Below are 21,838 nucleotides of genomic sequence, written 5' to 3'. Positions count from 1 at the left end.
GTGATGTATGCATACCTAATTATGAATATATCCACTGACAGAGAAATTCTTTAAAGGAGAACAAAATTTTCCTGGACATTTTTTTCCTGATCATTTGCCAAATATTTACCATAGTATTGAGTTGTACGGAGTCAAAGAAAAAATTCTTCTAGGAACTTAAAATTTATATTGTTAAATTAGATATCTATATATAAACACAAAATAAGTATTATAGTTCAGACAAGGAGGGATCATTTAAGACTGAAATGACCAAAGAAACTTTCATAAAGAGATTAAATACATAAAAATCATTAACATATAAATGAGTAAGCATGAATAAAAGGCAGACATGAATATTGAGTCTGATAGGTATATATGTAGAAAATGAGTTACTGGATGAGGAGCAAAATAGAAGATGGTAATAGATTGAAATGGGCTTTAAATGTGAAGCTGAGAGGTTCTCACATTATGCTTTGGATTTTGAGCAAGAGATAACTGGTAGTAGTACATAAAATATGTAAAGGAAAGGGTAAAAACCAGAAGATAGCAATAATCCAGAAAGAAAAAAATGAGGGCCTGGACTACGGTGTCGTCAAGGTGGATGAATACAAGTGAAATTTCCCAGGTGATAACTTATAAAGTACCTGGCATTCTACTTATGAGAACTCATTCCTAAATGTTACTTATTATATCTACTCTATTAGTCAATGTTTCTAACACTGACCATGAAGCAATGCCTTCTAAAAATACTGTTATACATTTGTGCAGTTTATATTAATCTAATTATCCTAAGGTAATAATATATACGAGTCTACATAATAACTATGAACTAGAATATTTGAAATAACACAAAATTTCACTTCAAGATAATCCCAAACAAGGCATTCACTATAATAAACCACCCGTAACGTAAATGGATATAAACAACAGCATGTTTGCTACCTGGCTATGGCTTCTGAGACCTGGCTTTCTGTGCACCACAGTGTCTGTACCTCCAAACACTGAGAAGGCAGTTTATCCATGATGGCAACCAGAAGTAGACATTGTGGAAACTGTAGTTCACATGGCAAGTCTTAGAGATAATAAAAGCACAATAAATTATGACAAACTGGGGGGTGGGAATCCAAAACTTTTTCACCAGAAATCTGACTGTGATTTGTAAAGAGCTTAGAGCTTAGAGATATAAATTTTTTTAATGAGAAATATGTTCCAAGAAAACTAAATCAGTTTAAATAAAGGTATAAGGAATTTTACAGCTATATAAATATAACTAATAAACATAAATTAATATAAAAATTAATTATGATCATTAGAAAAAATGATCATAATTTTATATTAATTTAATAACCTTATTTCTAATGGTCATAATTAATAAATGATCTAATATTAAATCTATTCTGAAGCTTACCTAACATACTGTCCAAAATCACCTCCACAAAAGGTTGGAATGTGAGAAGCTGAGTGATGAGTGGATCCAGAGTCACTAGGAAAGCACCTGCTATTTCCTCCTGCTGTGTTTTAGAAATCATGGCAGCATACAGGCTTGGAGGAAACTTACTGGAAAGGAAGGGGAAAAACCTCAGACATTAATAGACATCTTCTAATTTTAGATAAAGGTAAGTACTGCAAACCAATGTTCTTCAAGTAGTGAAAATATAAAATATAAGTACCTTGAAACAAACTTCAAAGTGGTATTGGAATTATCTGAAATTTCTGAACTAAATAATGATTAAGAGTTTATAATTTTAGAGAAATCTTTGGTATTGTTTTTATGTTTTTTTAATACCACATTTTGATAATGGCATCCTTAAAATACTCTAAAACTATGAAACTTAAATCAACTAGTAAAAACTTAAATTAAAAAATATGTCTGATCAATTCTGACTTAATTACTTCTATTAAAAGTTGGTTTAAAATAGGTAGAATGCCAAATTCCCTGAGCATTCAAGAGAGGATAAGATCCAGCACACAAATGGAGAGGCTGGTCTTAGATAAGTGCACAGACAGTTCACTCATAATAATGAGGAAATATGGGCCTAAATACAGGTAGAATAGTCAGTGTGCTGGAAGGAATACGATTGCTTTTACCTTTCTCAGTGACATAGGAAGTGAGGTCATTAATTGAGAATGAAAAGTGGAGTGGTGGTGTTGGATATAGGAAGCTTGAAGAGGGAGAGATTTGAAAAAGTTTTCTAGGAGACTAAACAGATTAGGGAAATGAAGGATTATCAGATAAATGAGCTGACATTTTAGTATTAAATTTAGGGCTCCTGCAGTAACTGTTAATTTCACATGTCACTTAGCTCCTCTCTAAATTATACTTCTTTGTAATTCGGGATTGTTTTACACCACTTAGCTTAAATCTCACAGAAGTACTATAAAATTTAATAAAGATAAAAAAGATTCTGCCAAGACAATACATACAACAAATTTTTTGGCCTTTGATATTTATCATACCACTAATTAAGACTACAAAGAATAAGTAAAAATCACATGGAATCTATTCTTTAAAAGCTTCCATTCTTCAATTATTTTAAGCAAGCAGATAAAAATTTGTGAAAACACTAATAAAATTTTTATTATGTTTCATTTTTAAATAATTTATACTCAAAATTTGCATGCTAAAAACAGTACTGCAGCATTTTAATAATCATATGGCTGTTCTTACCTGTGTATCTGAAGATAAAGCTGGTGCAATGTACAGCAAGAATCAGAGAGGAAAGGAAGAAATTCCTATAAAAAATAATTCTATTTATTCTTTGTATACAACATGCCTTGCTAATACATAGCAAGGCATGCAACACAAAATCAAATCTTGGATGTGTCACATGAGAAAATAAAGGAAGATGAGGTTAAATACCTAAAATTCTTTACTGTTACAACTACTGCCATAATCAAAATTAGCAAAACTTATCATGTACTGAGCACATTAACAGTCACATACCAAATGGCTTTATATATACTACTTTAACTTTAGTTCTCTCAAAAATTTTATGACATTGTCATCCCCATTACACAGAGTAGAATGCTGAAGCTCAAATATCAAATAAACTGATCAGGTCACATACTAAATACCAGTAAGGCTGCAGTATTACTGCTCCATCCATTTGGGTTAGGCATTATCTCTTAGAAAGTAAAATAAAAACTTTTTATCATAGTATACAAAAACAGAAGGAAACAAAATCTGATGAGATTAAAATGGCACATTTAGAGGCGAATTTTCCACTTACTCGTCAAGAAAATATGAAATGGGTAACTACCCATCAAGTGTGACTGGTGCGCACACCTTCCCACACGGTGTAACCACTGAAGTGCCTACCCTGCAAGCTGCAGAGAACTCAGTCTAACAGCAGCTGATTACTCTAAATGGCAGTCGCTCAAAAGAACCAATTTAGTTAGCAAACCAAAATAAGATGGCAATGCATCAGTCACTGGCTGCCTGCTATGGAATTATGACTGTCATCTACAATCACAGAAGATCCTTATCTTTTGCTCAAACAGGAGGAAGACAAAGTCAAAAATAAATTCACCATGGAAAACAGTTAAAAGAAAAATTACTAGTATCTACTATAATGATGTTCCTATAACTGACTGCTCTTCTTCTATAAGCTCATTTTTGCTCATTTTTCCAAAAATTCCGTCTTAATAATTTATCTATTCTATTCATGTATTTTCCATTATCACTGCTATTCTGATGATTACCAAATATACAGGTCTTCTTAAAATAATTATTCAGTTTCATGTGTTTCAGTAGTCTTGATTCTTAAAGACAGCCTTTACAATGTGACTATGTGATTGTGAAAACCTTGTGTTTGATGCTTCTTTTATCCAGGGTATGAACAGATGAGTAAAAATATGGATAAAAAATAAATAATAGGGAAATAATGGGTAAAATAAACTGGGTAGACTGATATACTAATAGTCAATGAGAGGGAGGGGTAAGGGGTACGGGATGTATGAGTTTTTTCTTTTTATTTCTTTTTCTGGAGTAATGCAACTGTTCTAAAAATGATCATAGTGATGAATATACAACTGTGTGATGATATTATGAACCACTGACTGTACACCACACACCGACTGTATGTGCACGAAGATTTGTCAATATGAATATTAAAAAAAAAAATTATGCAGGTTTGAACTTCTAAATTTTAACAATCTAATTTATAGACATGGTAGAAGTAATCTGTAAACAGTATATTTAAAGGCAAATTGAATTATCCTCTAAATATTTATGAATGCTTATGGTTAGAGAAATAATTTTCTTCAGAGGACTGAATGAAAATAACACTGTTAAGGGAACATATCAAATTACAAAACTGATGCTCAATATTTAACAATTGACAATAGTATACCATAAAACAAAACAAAATGTGAAACATATTCTTCACAAAATAACTTCAAAAGACTGTTCTTGGCAGGAATGATTAAAAGCATGGTAATTTGTAATTTATTGTAAGTTTTATATTTGCGTATTATTAAAAATAGCCTTACCTTAGTGTAGTGCAAAAGGGAGTTGGCAAAGAAACGACACAATTTGAGTGTTTTATGGAATAATCTGTAATCAGCATTATCCTATTCCAAGAAAGCAAATAAATAAGATGAAATTAACTTGTAAATGAAAAGATCTTTTTTAAAGATTTCTTATACATGGTGTTAAAAGTTTCAAAGAAAACCTGAGTCCTCTCTGAATTGTTGGAAGCAATATAAACACACCAAAGACTATAAAGGCATTCTGTAAAAATTTATAACTCTATAGTACGGAAAAGAAACCTTAATCTATAATGACAAAAGAGGTGCTGTTTCTTGGTTGATATGAAAATGAAAAATTTAAATACCTTATTGTTCTTTGCTATTCCATGATCAAATCAACAATAATTTTTAAAGATGGTCAAAAGAAGCATCTTACAAATCAATAAGATCCATTAATTCTAACCTAAATCAAAGATTACAGCCTGCCTTACAAGAAAAATCCACTTATATTTTCTAAGTCACTAGCCAATGTAAAATAAGAAAACACCAAAAGATCCAGAATCCTCGAGTAAGAAGGGGAAAGAGGGGGAAGGGCTGGAAAAGTGTACCACCCAGCATCCGCACCTCTCCCACAGAACGGGAATAAGAACATGTGTCTGATTAGGTTGTACTGAGCATTAAAGAAGTTTTAAGCCTTTTAGGATAATGCTTAGCATGTAGTAAGCACTTAATAAAGGTTTTTTCCCCTTAAAAAAATCAATAAAAGAATGATTTATAAAAGAAAATAGGTAGAGAACATGAAAAGGCAGTTCACAGGAAAAGAAATACAAACTGCCAATAAATTAATATTTCTAAACTATAAGCTAGTTAGATATTGTTTTTTGTAAGGAGGGGACTATTTGATTAGCAAAGCTAGAAAAGACTCATTAGAGAGGAAACGGGATTAAAAAGCACTCTCTTCTAACATTCATGGGAGAATAAAATAACATTGTTTTCATTATTATTAAAAGATAAGGTTTTACAATTTCCTGACCCAGTAGTAATTTCATTTCTGGAAATGTATCTTATAAATACTAGCCCTGGCATGCAACACAACTTTTATGTAGTGAAAACTGGAAATTAATCATACATCCATCAAGTGGAGAATGGCTAAATAAATTTATGATATATCCACATATTGAAATGCCATATAGTTATTAAAAGGTATCAGGTAGATAGATATATCTTCATGAGCACAGAAAGACCTAAAATATGACTGTTAAACAGCAAGTTGTAAAACAATATATATGTGATGCAATTCTATTATTATTTTTAAATGTATGTTATGTGTTAATATTCGCTCTTCTCCTCACCCCAACCCCCCAAAGAAAAGTGCACTGAATCCTTACCTGTGGTTCTCTCTAACAGATGGCGGCTTTCATTTTCCATCTTAGGTATTTGCATAATATGAGAGTTTTTTAGCAGGTTTTACGTTTATAAAATGATAAAACAGTGGGCAATGCCAAAATAATAACTATGTGTATATAGGGGAATTAGTACAGAGGGCTGTGGAGTCATCCTGCTAGATGTAAATCCTAGCCCTTCCACAACTACTAGGTGTTATTTAATCTCTCTGTCGCCCAGTTTCCTCATCTGTAATGAGGCTACTACCAAGTTCATTGTAAGGTTTAAACAGTGCCTGACACTAGGTCAACTTAGCTAAAAAATAATGGTTACTATATCATTGAAATGTATGATACACATTAGAATCCAAACAGCTTTAAATTAAGTTGAATACATTATTGCTTTCAATTTTGAGAATAATTTTACATGAAAATAGCATGCCAACTTTAATGTTAACTGACTATGTTCAATTTCTTTTCCAACAATATAGCAAAATCTTAATTAAATCCAATGAAAAGGAAATTGGATGATCCACTAATTGAATATGACTTTTTATTTTTACCTTTATTAAAAATATTTGAAATCAATTTTCCTCAGCAGAAATGAGTTAGATGAAAACTAACCTATCTTTGATTATTATGAACATGAGCTCTCTAATGTAGTGCAATACAAGTTTAAAAGTATATTAATTTAAGCATAATTTACACTGAACTTAAAATACACTCAATAAATTTTATTCAGCCACATTACTTTAAGAAACCTTCAAGACAGGGTACCTACCTAGTACTCCAAATCTCCAAAGAATGTACTATTCCCTAACTATCTGTTCATTTATTTGTTCCCTGGGTGAAACTCTGAACTGTTAAGGGCACGTTATATGACTAACTTAGCAACAAGTACATTTAATGGTACAGAATTAACACTCTAGAAATACCTATTAAATGAATGAATGATGATACAACTGATTAATAGTTTGCTTAGCTTAAATTTTTCCTTCTTGTTACAGGAGAAATTATGCAAGATTGGATTGCAGACTCCAATTTCACTCTCTTACATACTTTCACTAATTAAACATGTGCTTTTATTTTGACATTTTCAAAAGACAAGTGAACAACAAAAATACATTAATGGCCCCATCTTTATATATTCAAATATGTTAAGTAGAAAGTTTGTATCCCAATAACAACAAAAAAGGGATGGGGAATACAAGCACAGAAGAGGATTCGTCTGAACATTTTTCAATGTTACCAATGTGAGAATTCGTCCTCCATCTCTAAAATAAAAATGGGAAATACTGATAAGATCTAAATGCAGCAGGATATAAGTCTAATGGTAGGCAATACATAGAATATATTTATTTTCTAACTAAGACAAATTTCTTTAAGTATTATATAAACAAAAATAGGAATTACAGTTTAAGAAATTAAATGATTTCTTAAGGCCCTTATAAATAAATTTCCCATCTTTAAATAAAAACTAAATTGTTGATAGCTTAGTAACTACACTGAAAAGTTTAATATAATGTTCTCTTTTTGAAAGCAGGTTTAAGACTTAGAAAATAAATATCAGTTTTAGAGACTGACACATCCATATGCTTTCATATATAACATACTACTAATTAAATCTAGTGGTTTTAATCAGCTGTTTGATTTCTAAATAAAAATCAATAGTGAACAGCAGAGGGTGGTGTGGGTCAGAATTTAGAGCAAAGAATGGAAAAATAAACTAGATCTCAAAACTCCATTTCAGGCAAGGGACAGTGAGTACTGCTGATCACATTTATCAGTGTCTGACTTACACAATGAAGAAAAACATGAAAATGTGCTTGAACAGTTTGGAGAATTCACATTTTAAAATGTCTCATTTTCACATACAAGCAGTTTATGTAAGCTGAACTAATGTATTTTGTGTACAAATAACCACTTCAGCCAGGCACTCTTAAAGTCTCTTTTGTTAATCTAGACTTTACCTTGCAGTGTTCTGGAAATGATCCCACAGGTTAAAAACAAAACCAAAAACAAAAAACCCTTTAAATAAACTGATCGGTGGATTCACATTAGATTTATTAATAGCTAAAGTAAATAAGAGCTACTGTTTTCAAGTGCTGTTAGACTGTATTTTACCTGTATGTCTGACTGGGTCATCTGTTCAGCTAACTGTAAACAAGAATGGAAGGAGCAAAGAATGTCTTCACACAAACTAGTAATTATATCTTTGTGTTTCAACTGGCTCTTTATAACTGAATGGTGCTTAAGGCTCTGCCTAAATGAATAAAAAGAAAAGAATACAATCACCACAAATAACGCATCAAGTAACTTAGGGCCATAAAATACTTCTTAAACATACATTAAAAAATTACATCATTTAAAGTAAACATTGTATTAGGGGCCCCACTTTATATCTGAAGCAGTTATGTTTAAGTTGCTAATTATTTATTTCTTCTTGTAAATTATTAATTGAATTGTTACATGTGCCAGGCACTTTGCTAGGCCCTGAGAATAAAGAGGCAATCAAATGGACACCATCTCTGCTCTGTCTGCATGGAGCTTTGTGTCAGAACAGAATATTAAATAATTATAAGAATAATTAATTACAGTTGTGATGACTGCCAAGATAAAAAGTACAAGGTGCTATGGAAACATACAACAGGGAGACCTAATTTAACCTATTCTTAGGGTGAAAATACCAAAGAATGTTACCATGATGATGTGACATCTAAGGTGAGATAAGCAGGAGTCAGTGAGGTGTGGAGTTAGGGGGGTAGGAGTATATCCTGGGCAGAAGGAAAAGCCATGAAACGATACTGGGACAGGAGAGTATGGTATATTTACAGAATTAAGAACTGGGACAGGTGATGTCATCAACATGGTAACATAAAACATCCCCTGAAAAAACCTCCCCAGAGATTCAGCAAATAAAAAGACAAATCCTATTTGCTAAAAACTCTGGAAGACAGTGGGGAAAGATTCAATAAATACTGAAATAAAGAAAAAGAAAAATACCTGGAAGGAAACTGCTGTCCCTGAACACCAGTCCCACTGCCTCTCTTCACACAATTCTGTGCAGCTTGGGAGTCCCTCAGAAATAGGATGGGATCCCTCCCTTCCACAATGGTTGCAGACTTAGAGACATTTGCAAAAGCTTGCTAGAATCTCACAAATATCCAAACACTGGGTTCCAAATCCACAGAGATCCAGGACAGAACACAAGCCACTTGGGTGTGCCATATGCATAAGGGTCCCAAAGTGGGGGACAGGGGTGGGAAAGAGGCCATGGCTGTAATCCAGTTTCTGTTGGCTGAACTACCTAAACGCAAAACAGACTTCTCTGGAAGTGAACCACCTTTCTGGACTGACCCCATCTGGCTCCCCAGGGAGCACTAAGGCAGAAGAAACCAGAGGCAGAAAAGTCTCAGGGAAAGGAAAACTAGGGGTTGGGTAGGTTGTTATACTGAACTGCTATAAGACAGGAGGCTCCCAGAACTGAAAAGTGGAAGGAAAGCAGGGCACCAAGTGAGGGAGAGAATTTAACAATTTAACAGGGAGATGGGGAAATAATTCTAAACAAAAACAAACAGAAGAGATCAAGATTCCTGGAAAAGGAAGACTTCTCCTAGAAGTAAAATAATAGCACAAAAAGTACAATCTCAAAATTTTAAGGCATATCAAGGGCAAGTATCAGATGGAGAAGATCTGTAAAATACTGACTAGTTAACATGGGCTATTCTAAAGATCTAGAATAAGGCAGACTACACATCAAAGAGCTTAACACAAAGCCAATTAACAATTGAAGAAGCTGACCTTCACAGTAAACTCATAATCAGATGCTTAGACATCATCAAAAACTTAGAAACCATACATAGAAACAGGATGATATGGCCTAGTCAAAGGACACATTAAAACTTCAGATGAGACACAGAATTTAGAACAACTTATCAAAGAAGTTCAAACAAATCTAAATCAATTCAAGAAAATAAAGGAAAATATGAAGGAAGACATTGTGTATGCATAAAGAATTTGAAATTATAAATTAAAAAACAACAGGAATTATACGGATGAAAGGCACAAAAGAAGAGATTAAAAATTTACTACAGCCATATAATAGCAAATTTGAGCAGGCAGACAAAAGAATCAGCAAGCTTGGAGACAGGACAATCAAATTCTTAAAAATAAAAGACCAGACAGAGAACAGCGTAGAAAAAAATTGAACAGTGTCTCAGGGATTTGAGTAACAGCACAAAGGACATAAACATATGCACCATGGGCATCCCAGAAAGAGAAGAGCAGAAAAAAGGAACAGGAAGAATATTTGAGGAAATAACACTTGAAAATTTCCCAACTCTTCTGAAAGACATAAATACACATGTTCAAGAAGTACAACATCTTCCAAACAGAATAAAACCAAATAGACCTGTTCTGGGATGCATACTAATAAGAATGTCAAATGCCAAAAATAAAGAGAGCATTCTGAAAACAGCACAAGAAAAGTAATTTGTCACATACAAAGAAAGGATCCTCAATAAGAGTAAGTGCAGATTTCTCATCAGAAATCAAAGAGGTGAGAAAGTAGTGGTATAATATATTTAAGGTACTGAAAAAGAAAAAGTACCAGTCAAGAATTCTTTATTGGGGAAAACCGTTGTTCAAAAACGAAGGAGAGGGCGGGCCACAGCGGCTCAGCAGGTAGAGTTCTCACCTGCCATGCCGGAGATCCAGGTTCAATTACAAGTGCCTGCCCATGCAAAAAAAGGAGAATTCAAAATATTCACCAATAAACAGAAACCGAGAGTTAAACAACAAGAGTATGACCCTAGAAGAAATACTAAAAGAAGTTCTGCACATTGAAAGGAAAAGAAAGTAAAGAGTAAAGTAATGAAGATTATCAGTATGGGTAACTAAAAGGGTAAAAAAAAGAGACAAAAGAAGACGACGTATAAAAACCAAAGGATAAAACATCTGAAGTGAATACTGTCTTTATACTTTAATAAAATATTGAATTTTATTGGATTAAACTTCCCAATCAAAAGATACAGAATGGCAGAATGGATAAAAAAGCATGATCCAACTATATGTTGTTTACATATATATGTTTATATATGCTGATTATGTTTGGATCATCTTAGATCCAAAGACATCAATAGGTTGAAAGTGAAAAGTTGAAAAAAGATAATCCACGGAAATAGTAACCAGAAAAGAGCTGGAACTGCTATGTCAATATCAAACAAAACATAAGCGCAAACTGTTATAAGAGACAAAGAAGGACAATATATATTAATAAAAGGGGCAATCCACAAGAAGAAATTACAATCACAAATACTGATGCACCCAACAATGGCACCCCAAAATACATGAGGCAAATACTGACAGAACTGAAGGGAGAAATAGATGTCCCTACAATAATAGATAGAAATGTCAATACACAACTCTCATCATTAGACAGAACTAGACAGAGGGTCAGTAAGGAAAGAGAGACCTTGAACTAGACCTAACATATACAGAACACTGCACCCCTAAACAGCAGGATATACATTCTTCTTAGGTGCTAATGCATCATTCTCAAGGATATACCACATGCTGGGTCAAAAAAGGATGAATACATCTTAAAAGATTGAAATTATTTAATGCGCTTTCTCTGACATTAATGGGATGAAGCTAGAAATAAATAACAGTAAAATACTGGAAAATTCACAATTATTTGTTTAAACAACACACTCCTAAATAATCAGTGAGTCACAGAATAAATTGCAAATAAATCAGTAAATATCTCAAGACAAATGAAAATGTGAACACAACATATTAAACTATGGGATGCAGTGAAGGCAGTGCTGAGAGGGAAATGTATAGCCCTAAATGGCTACATTATAAAAGAAGAGCTAAAATCAAAGACCTAGCTGCACACCTGGAAGGAACTAGAAAAAGAACTGTAAACTAATCCTAAAACAAGCAGAAGGAAATAACAAAGTTTGGAGGAGAAATAAATGAAATGGAGAATAAAAACAAAAGAGAGAGAATAAACAAAACCAAAAGCTAGTTCTTAAAATTGACAAATCCTTAGCTAGGCTGATGAAGAAAAAAAGAGAGAAGAAGCAAATTTCAAAAATCAGAAATGAGCAGGTGGACATTACTACTGACCCCACAGAAATAAAAAGGTTCATAAGAGGACATGATGAACAACTGTATGTCAACAAATTAGCAACATAAATGCAATGGACCAATTCCTAGAAACACATGAAAATCCTACACTGACTCCAGGAGAAACAGAAGACCTCAACAATCCATTACAAGAGCCTGAATCAGTAATCAAAACCAACCAACAAAGAAAAGCCCAGGACCGGATGACTTCACAGGTGAATTCTAATGATCATTACAAGATTGCTGTTCAACCTCTTCAAAAAAATTGAAGAGAAGGGAACCCTACATAACTTATTCTATGAGGCCAATATCACAAATACCAAAGCCAGATAAAGATACTACACGAAAAGAAAATTTCAGACCAATTTCTCTTATGAATACAGATGAAAAAATCCTAACAAAATACATGTAAATTTTCAAGGGCACATTAAAAGGATTATTCACCACAATCAAGTGAGTAGTATCCCACGTATGCAAGGGTGGTTTAGCATAAGAAAAAAAATCAACATAACACATTAACAAAACAAAGTGATAAAAAAAAAAAAAACCCTACATCATCTCAAATTTATGCAGAAAAGGCATTTGGCAAAATTTAGCATTTTTTCTCGATAAAAATACTTCAAAAAAAGGAATAAGGGCAACAGTAGCTCAGTGGCAGAGTTCTCCCCTGCCATGCCAGAGATCTGGGTTTGGTTCCTGTGCCTGCCCATGTGAAAAAAAAAGGAATAAAAGGAAGTTTCTTCAACATGATAAAGGGCATATACGAAAAATCCACAGCTAACAGCATACACAACACTAAAAGACTGAAAGCTTTCCCTCTAAGATCTGGAACAAGACAAGGATGCTCATTGTCACCACAGATTCAACTGTGCCAGAAGTTCTAGGCAGAGCTCTTAGGCAAGAAAAACAAAAGGAATCAGAGTTGGAAAGGAGGAATAAAACTTTCACTATTTGTAGGTAACATGATTCTATATTTGGAAAATCCTGAAAAATCTTGTAACAAAGTTACAAGAGCTAATAAATGAGTTTAGAAAAGCAGCAGGACGTTAGATCAGTAGTGTTTCTATTGCTGATAACAAGCTATCTTACAAAGAAATCAAGAAAAAAATCCATTTATAATAGGCTAAAAGAATCAAATATCTAGCAATACATTTTGCCAAGGATGTAAAGGACTTGTACATAGAAAACTACAAAACTGCTTAAAAAATCAAAGAAAACTTATAAAATGGAAGGACATTCTGTGTTCATTGATTGGCAGACTATCTTTAAGATATCAATTCTACACAAATTGATTTACAGATTCAATGCAATCCCAATCAATATTTCAAGAGCCTATTTTGTAGAAATGGAAAAGCTAATTGTCAGATTTATCTGGAAGGGTAAGGGGCCCTAAACAGCCAAAAATTTCTTGGAAAAGAAGAATGAAGTTGGAGGACTCCCACTTCCTGTCTTTGAAGCAGATTACAAAACTACAGTGGTCTAAACAGCATGGCCCTTGCATAAGAATAGCTATTTTGACCAATGGAATTGAACTGAGAGTTCAGAAATAGACCCTTCTATCTATGACCAACAGATTTCTGACAAGGCTCAAAGTCAACTCAACTGGGAAAAAAAGAGTCTCTTCAACAAACGTTGCTAGGAAAACTGAATATCCATATGCAAAAGAATTGAAAGAGGACATCCATCTCACACCGTATACAAAAATTAATTCAAAATGGATCAGAGACCTAAATATAAGAACCAGAACCATAAAACACCTGAAGAGAACATAGGGAAGCATCTTCAAGATCTTGTGGTAGGCACTGGTTTCTTAGACTTGATATCCAAAGCACGAACAACAAAAGAAAAAATAGATAAATGGGACCTCCTCAAAATGAAAAATTTTGTGCAAAGGACAAAGGACTCCACCACAAAAGTGAAAAGACAACCTACTCAATGGGGGAAAATATTTGGAAACCCTGTATTTGGGTTTATTATCTAGAACACATAAAGATTTCCTACAAATCAACAATTAAAAGATAAAACTCAATTTAAAAATGTGCAGAAGCCTTGAATAGATAGATATTTCTCCATAGAGGAAATACAAATGGCTAAAAAGTACATGAAGAAGGGGAAACTTTAAGGACTTATATTTACTGGAATAAAACTTAAAATATAAAACAAGGACTGTACAATGCAGTAAATTCTACTGTAGTTGATGGACAATAGTTAATAATACAAGTATAAGTTCTTTCATGAATTATAAGATATGCATGATACTAATATAAGGTATTAGTAATAGGGTGGTATGTGGGAAAAAATAAGCATACTGTAAATTGTAATAATCTTTCATCAATTGTAACAGAGGTAACTATATTCCTAAAAAAATAGTATATTTATTAAAAAGTACTGTCATCAATTGTAACAGATGTTCCACAACAATGCAAGGTGTTGGTGTTGGGTGGTATATGGGAATCACGGGTGTTATGCATAAGCGTACTGTAAATCCACAAATTCTCGAACAAAAAAATTAATTTAAAACAAAGGAAGAAGGAATAGTGTGACTACAAATTAATGAATGGAGCAAGATGGCAGAACAAGACGCTCTGGGCTAATGTTGCCACCCCTTACCCTACCCCACCCCACCCCAATAATAACAGGGATAGGAAAATGTGGTATATCTGAGGAGCTAAAAGCACATTAGTGTGTTAAAGTACGGCAACTGAGGAAGAAAGCAGCATGAGATGGTTTGGAGAAGGAGGCAAGGAGACAGAGAGAAATTAGGCCGTTACTCTTAGTAAAATGAGATGGATTTTAAGCAGAGTAACATAATTTGATTTACATTTTTAAAGGATCACTCCGAATGCTGCATAGAAAATAAGCTGGAAGGGGATAGAAATGGGAGATATTTTATGATAATTATGTTATGTGACTAATTTTTGAGAACTATGTGCCAGACATGATTGTAAGCATTTCACACTTGTAAATTCAATTAATTCTTACAACCAAGAAGGGACTATTATTATTATTATCATTTTCAGATGAGCAAACTGAAGTTTAGAGAAGTAAGCCAACTTGCCCAAAGGGATAAGACAAGTGATTTCAGAATGGCTCTTCAGTGATACTCTTAACCTCTACACTATTACTTGTTGCAATTTAATGACATGATAAGCCAAGAAAAACACCAAACTTGAAAATGTAACAGACTTTAATATTTTATACATGTGAATAGAGTAGAAATTCTTAGCCATTTTTATGTCTTCATCCATCTCTCCCCCAGCCCTAAGAACCTAATGAAAGTTAAGGTACTCTCCCTAGTAACTCTTATAAAGTTCCAGTTTCATAAAATTAATAAACTTGGACAGCTTAGAAATACATAATAAATAGATTATATTCAGCTCTAATAATAATTATCAATCCATTGAAGCTTGCAAATAAACTACTTGGTAGTAGTTAAACAAAAGTAGCAACAGACAAATGGTTATGTCTATTTCAGCAGTACTAGCTAACTTGGTAGAATGTTTTTTATTTTATAGGCAGTGGGGAAAGGAAATCTAGTTTGGCCTAGGATTATCAGAGTAGTGTCAATGAACATTATATACACCCACACAAAATGTTTCAAATGCAATTTAAAAATGTATAAGTAAAAATATTGGATATGGAAAATATACAATTAAAAGTAAAATATCAAAACTAACTTACTTAATTATAAATTTCCAAGTATTGGCATGGAATGCATGGTCCATACTGGAAATAACACAGCAGATATCCAGCAATGAATGAATCACTACAAAGAAAGATAAAAGAACTCTTAGGACATTCAAATGGACATATGGAGTGAGTTTCTACTTTATTTAAAAGTATCTACTGAATAAATTTGGCATTTGATTAAATAAGTAATGCAGTTTGAAAACAACTGTTGTATTTAATGTCTGTATAAATTACAGAAAATTAATTTTTGAAGTTTACACCTACCCTATAATATAAATAAAACTAAAGCTGCCCTGTTACAACTGAAATACATATCTAATCCAAACTGACAAAATAAACTGCAAAGGAAAGAAAATGCAACAAGGATGAATTTAAACTAATTAGCAGAGAATTTGTGTAAAACTTTTACACAGCTTGTGGGAGACTTTTTAAAAATGTTCACAATAACTCCCTTTGCTGTATCCAAACTCTTGCATAGTCTCATCTCACACTGACTCTGGGCTTAGCCACATGGCTTGCTTTGGCCAAGGGATAAGAAATATCAGACAAACAGACTTTAAAAGTTCTTGGAAACTGGAAGACCACCACCTTGTGAATGAGCCAGGACTAGCCCACCCAATCTTAACACCAGGAACGGCTGGCCCAGTACTTCTGCCTCTGCAAACAACCAGCCACTTGACAAACATGTAAGATCACTGACTGCAAAAACACAAGTGGAGCCAACTACAGCATGCAGAGCACAGAAAGCTGTTCCAGCTAAGCCCGGACTAAACTGCTGACCTATAGAACCATGCATAAAAATATGGTGTTACAGGTCAAGAATTTTGGGCTGGTTTGTGACAGAGGAAAATGTACCTGATACACCATACAAAACCAACTTACACTGTGGGCTCAGGTTATAAATGCAGTCTTTTCCCTTATACTTTAGAGGACTGTTTTTCATACTCTCAATAACAATCCATAAGTGAGTGATAAAATCAATGCAGTATCTGGTGAAGCTTATGTATGTAGCAGAAAAGCTTAGCCTACCTCTATGTATGCCTAAAAGTCACCTCTGGAGGACCTCTTTTCTTGCTCAGATGTGGCCTTTATCTCTCTAGCTCAACTCAGCAAGTGAAACCATCGCTCTCCCCTCTACATGGGACATGACATCCAGGGGTAAAAGTCTCCCTGGCAGCATGGGAGATGACCCCCAGGGATGAGCCTAGCCCTGGCACCATGGGATCAACAATATGGTCCTGACAAAAAGGGGGAAAAGAAGTATAACAAATAAGGTATCAGTGGCTGAGAGAGTTCAAATACAGTTGAGAGGCTACACTGGAGGTCATTCTTATGCACGTTTCAGTTAATAGTACCTATCAAAACTTGTCAAACCCCAACCAAAACCATTCCTGCCAATTTTAAAGAATACCTAGGGCATTATATAAGATTCTACAATGGTTCCATGTACTAGGGTGACTTTCCAGAAACCTACAACCTCCAGATGGGTCCCTGGACCAGGTAAGTCCTGAAACGCAGAGGGGCCAGCTAGTTCCAACCTCCTATCCCATATTATCAACAACCCCTTCCAACATGAAAAAGCTAATGGGAACAGCCCAAATACCCCTAAAGATTGGGAGAAAAAGCAAAGGTGATGGTGGAGTTATACAGAGAAAGTTGGGTTTAACAAATGAGCATGAGTGCTGAATCATTATATTAATATTTCTTTTAGTCTCCAGTACCGTAGAGCAGCTAGAAATAAAAACCTAAAATTTGGAATTGTAACCCATACCAAACTCTGAAATCTGTTCTATAACTAATTGCTGCAATGTACTTTGAAATTTATTGCTTTTATGTACATATGTTATTTAAAGAGAAGGAGGAGTATAATAGAGAACACAGGATTTAACAAATGAATATGACTGCTGAATCATTATATTGACATTTCTGTTGGTCTCCAGTGTCTTGGAGCAGCTAGACAAAAAACGAAAAACCATGGAACCTGTAACCCATATCAAACTTTAAAATCTGTTCTATAACTACTTGTTAAAATGTACTTGGAAATTTACTGCTTTTTTGTATATATATTTCACAATTGAAAAAGACATTAAAAAAAATCAATGTAGTAGGTCACAACCAGTAATTTTTTTAAAAGGAAATAAAATACAATAATGAGCATCACACGTAAAAGGGTATTATTTCATGTATAATAATAAGTTTCTATGTGGATGTATACATACACACTGTAAACACACATTTATACAAATTTATGTGTGTTTAGGTAGCAATATAAAATTAAATTTCTTACTATGGATTAGGATTTTAAAAATCTGAAAGCTACTACCTCAGAATATGGACTATTTAGAAGACATAAAATTGCATACCTTTATTTAATAATTAATAGTTGTGGGAAAACTAGCTATGAATGAATGTTAACTGGACATACAAACCTAATATTAATGCAACAAAAATCAGTTTAACAAATTCCAAAATTTAAGACTATTATCAAAAAGAATTTAAAATTTTTGGTACTCATTAACAAGTGACTAAGACATCATGCATCATTAGAAACAGTGTAGGACTCAATAATTTGATGCAAAGTTTATGTAATGTTATAGACAATAGGCATCATATCCTAAAAAGTTAAGGTTTTTTTCCTTACCTATTACCATATCCAAAATATTATCATTCTCATCCACCAAAGGGTCCATGCAAACCATATCCAGCAATTCCATCAGCTGCTTTTGAAGAGAATAGGCCTCCTTGAAAACAGCCTGGAGAAGGTCTGAAACGAGGTGTAAACGCCCAGAATAGATAGATTCACTGTTCTGGTAAAAAATAAATAAATAAAAATGGGAGAAAAACAAATCATAAAATGTTTAAGAGCCAAATTTACTTAAACTCATACTATTAGGGAACTTAAATTTAATTATTTTTATTGAATCATGAATTCCTTTATTAAACAAATGCCTAATGGATTTACATTATACACAGGACATTTGAAAAGATCCAAGTGTGCATAAAATATGACTTCTAGCTTCTGTGATCTTGCAAATATAGAACTAAAGGGAAGCCAAATAAAATTAAGTCAATTACATAACATTTTAGCACCCTCTCTCCAAAGAGAAGCATAAATTAAGTGGTGATTTGTATTTACCCAACAAATAGCAACATCAAAACTGCCTGTGGCCCACAAATCCTACACCCGCTTTTGTGTCTAAAAGCTACCTGAGCTACCTGAGGAATGTAGAGATGGACTAAGTTAACTTCCTTCACTGGCACCAAATCAATAATGAACTCATCTGATCCACCAATATCATACAACAGAACTATTTCAGGATACCAGTGAACACAAATTCATATCATTTTTTTCTTTATAGAGAGCAAATAAGATTTTCATAAATGTAAAACAAATCTCTACTTTTTATGGTGCCCCATCTTCACTTATTCTCAAACAAATATTTATACACATGATTTTTGTATAATTCATAAAATCGGAAAAATTACATTCTAATAATATAGATTAAAATGTAAAACCTTATATACAAATACTATTTTGCTTGGCCTCTTTATCAATGGATTTTAGGCCTTTTAAAATGTACTTAGGGAAGGTGGGGTAAGATGGCAGCATGGTGGGGTGTGGAATTTACTTCATCCTCCAGAGCAGCTAGTTAATAGCCAGGAACTGTAGTAACAGCTGCTGGGGGGACATCAGTGACCAGACACACATCTTATACCTGTATGGAACATGTGAACTGGCTAAGATACCATACAGATCTATGAGTCTCTAGTCACAAGGTCAGCGTCCCTCCCACATGGGCACAGCAGGCTGGTTCCCAGAGGGGAAAGGAAACAGATTTTACCTGTAGCAAGGAGTTAGCTAAAGGAAGCCCCAATTGCAGAATTAACAAATTCTGAGTACTGAAAACAGGCCCTGAGCACTAAAAAACCTGGAGTAAGCACTAAAGGAACCAAGAGTTCTCCCCAGCAGAGAGGGGGTTGGGCTAACTGAAAAAAGAAAAGAAAAAAACAAAAAACAGAGACTTTTTGAGTAGGACAGCATAAAATACTGGAAAAAGGCTGGTCCCAAGAAAAGGGGACACACAGAGCCTGGGAACATATAGAGCCAAGTACCAATTCCTGCTCTTATCTGAAAAACCCAGGGAGTAGGAGGAGTTCAGCTCTATGGTGCAAGCACGCTCAGACTACAGCACTGCCCCAGAAAAGGGCAGAATTAAGGCATTTTTGAAAGACAAAGTAGCCAGGTAGACTTCAATAAAGAGTGCATCATCCCCAAGAATAAGAGGGTGGGGCCCAGCGCAAGTGGAGGCCTTCCTTCAGGAAATTGAGGCCCCAGGCACTGTAAAACTAAAGCAATCAAAGCCCACCTAGGTCTCAACTATACCCCTGGCAGGTAGAGGCTGCTGTAATTAAAGACACTGCATTTTTTTAACCTGTTGGGAAGCTGCAGGCAGAGAAGTGCTACATGCCGAGCAGGATAGGAAAAGCAGAGTCTAGAGGCTTCTATAGGAAAGTCTGACAAACTGGCGGGTCTCATCTTCAAGGAAATCTGATTCTGGTTACTCTGTCCTCCTGAGACATGGGCTGTCTGGTATGGGAAAATCTAACTGGGGTCGATAACATCTGAGGTGACTCTCCTCAAAAAAAAAAAAAAAGGCTCCATGCAGGCAGGCAAGAAACAGAAAACACAAGAACTGAAAAATTCTGATCAGTTAAATAGAACCTATGCTAGAAGGCTAGAATAAGTTGAACTGAACTCCAAAAACAGAGAACAAAGCCATCCAACAAGAAAACCCTAGGTAAAAGGATGAAAACAACCTCCAGAATAAATTAAGGAAATCAAATGCCTAGATGCCAGCAAAAAATAAATAACAAATCATATCAGGAAAATCAAAGATATGGCCCAGTCAAAGGAACAAGCCAACAATTCAAATGAGATACAGGAGTTTAAACAACAAATTCAGGTTGCTTTAACAGACATGCTAGAGGCTATCTGTGATGGTTTGAAAGGATGTATACCCCCTAGAAAAGCCATGTTTTAATCAAAATCCCATTTCATGAAAGAATAATCCCTGTTCAATACTGTATGTTTGAAACTATGATTGGATCATCTCCGTGGATGATGTGATTTAGTCAAGAGTGATTGTTAAACTGGATTAGGTGACGATATGTCTCCACCCATTTGGGTGGGTGTTGATTGGTTTACTGGAGTTCTATAAAAGAGGGAACATTTTGGAGAAAGAGATTCATGAGAGAGCAGAGCAGAACTACATAGCCACGAGAAGCAGAGTTCACCAGCCAGTGACCTCTGGAGATGAAGGAAAATGCCTCCCAGGAGCTTCATGAAACAGGAAGCCAAGAGAAGAAGCTAGCAGATGACGCCGTGTCCGCCACGTGCCCTTCCAGATGACAGCAGAACCCTGTGTTCACCATGTGCCTTTCCAGATGACAGAGAAAATCTGACTGTGTTCGCCATATGCCTTCTCACTTGAGAGAGAAACCCTGATTCATTGGCCTTCTTGAACCAAGGAATCTTTCCCTGGATGCCTTTGATTGGACATTTCTATAGACTTATTTTAATTGGGACATTTTCTCGGCCTTAGAATTGTAAACTAGCAACTTATTAAATATCACTTTTTAAAAGCCATTCCATTTCTGGTATATTGCATTCCGGCAGCTAGCACACTAGAACAATATCCTAGAGAACACGACATCTGAAATCGAACACACGAAAGAAAATACAGGGAAAAGAATGGAAAAATAGGAGCAGGGTCTTAGGGAATTGAATGATTACATGAAGCATATGAATATACATGCTACGGGTGTCCCAGAAGGAGAAGAGAAGGGAAAAGGAGCTGAAAGACTACTGGAGGAAAAAAAAAAATCACTGAAATTTTACCATCTCTTATGAAAGACATAAAATTACAGATCCAAAGAGCGCAGTGTACCCCAAACAGAATAGATCTCAATAAACCTACTCTAAGACACTGACTAATAAGATTGTCAATTGTCAAAGACAAAGAGAGAATCTTGAGAGCAACAAGAAAAAAGCAGTCCATCACATACAAGGGAAGCTTGGTAACACTACATGTGGATTTCTCAGCAGAAACCATGGAGGTAAGAAGGCAATCGTGCAATAGGTTTAAGATTCTGGAAAAGAACAACTGCCATACAAGAATACTATA

General features: G+C 34.5%; 1 protein-coding gene across 3 annotated transcripts in view; it reads right to left on the bottom strand.

Annotated features, from left to right (window-relative positions):
• FIRRM (FIGNL1 interacting regulator of recombination and mitosis) overlaps window positions 1-21,838 on the bottom strand; it is an 84,821-nt gene that overhangs the window by 48,241 nt on the left and 14,742 nt on the right. For all 3 annotated transcript variants that reach the window (XR_013174068.1, XM_077156921.1, XM_077156922.1), the window contains 7 exons: window positions 18,295-18,460; window positions 15,645-15,729; window positions 7,956-8,094; window positions 4,471-4,551; window positions 2,648-2,712; window positions 1,388-1,536; window positions 922-1,051 (listed from right to left, as the gene is read on the bottom strand). Coding sequence is in view for 2 of the 3 variants with exons in the window: in XM_077156921.1 (XP_077013036.1) it covers window positions 922-1,051; window positions 1,388-1,536; window positions 2,648-2,712; window positions 4,471-4,551; window positions 7,956-8,094; window positions 15,645-15,729; window positions 18,295-18,460 (815 nt within the window). In the remaining variant the exon portion in view is untranslated. The remainder of the gene's footprint in view (window positions 1-921; window positions 1,052-1,387; window positions 1,537-2,647; window positions 2,713-4,470; window positions 4,552-7,955; window positions 8,095-15,644; window positions 15,730-18,294; window positions 18,461-21,838) is intronic.

This window comes from Tamandua tetradactyla, chromosome 4 (assembly GCF_023851605.1).
Source record: "Tamandua tetradactyla isolate mTamTet1 chromosome 4, mTamTet1.pri, whole genome shotgun sequence".
NCBI lineage: Eukaryota > Metazoa > Chordata > Mammalia > Pilosa > Myrmecophagidae > Tamandua > Tamandua tetradactyla.
The sequence above is the reverse complement of the archived record's forward strand: the minus strand, read 5'-3'. Positions and strand labels throughout refer to the sequence as shown.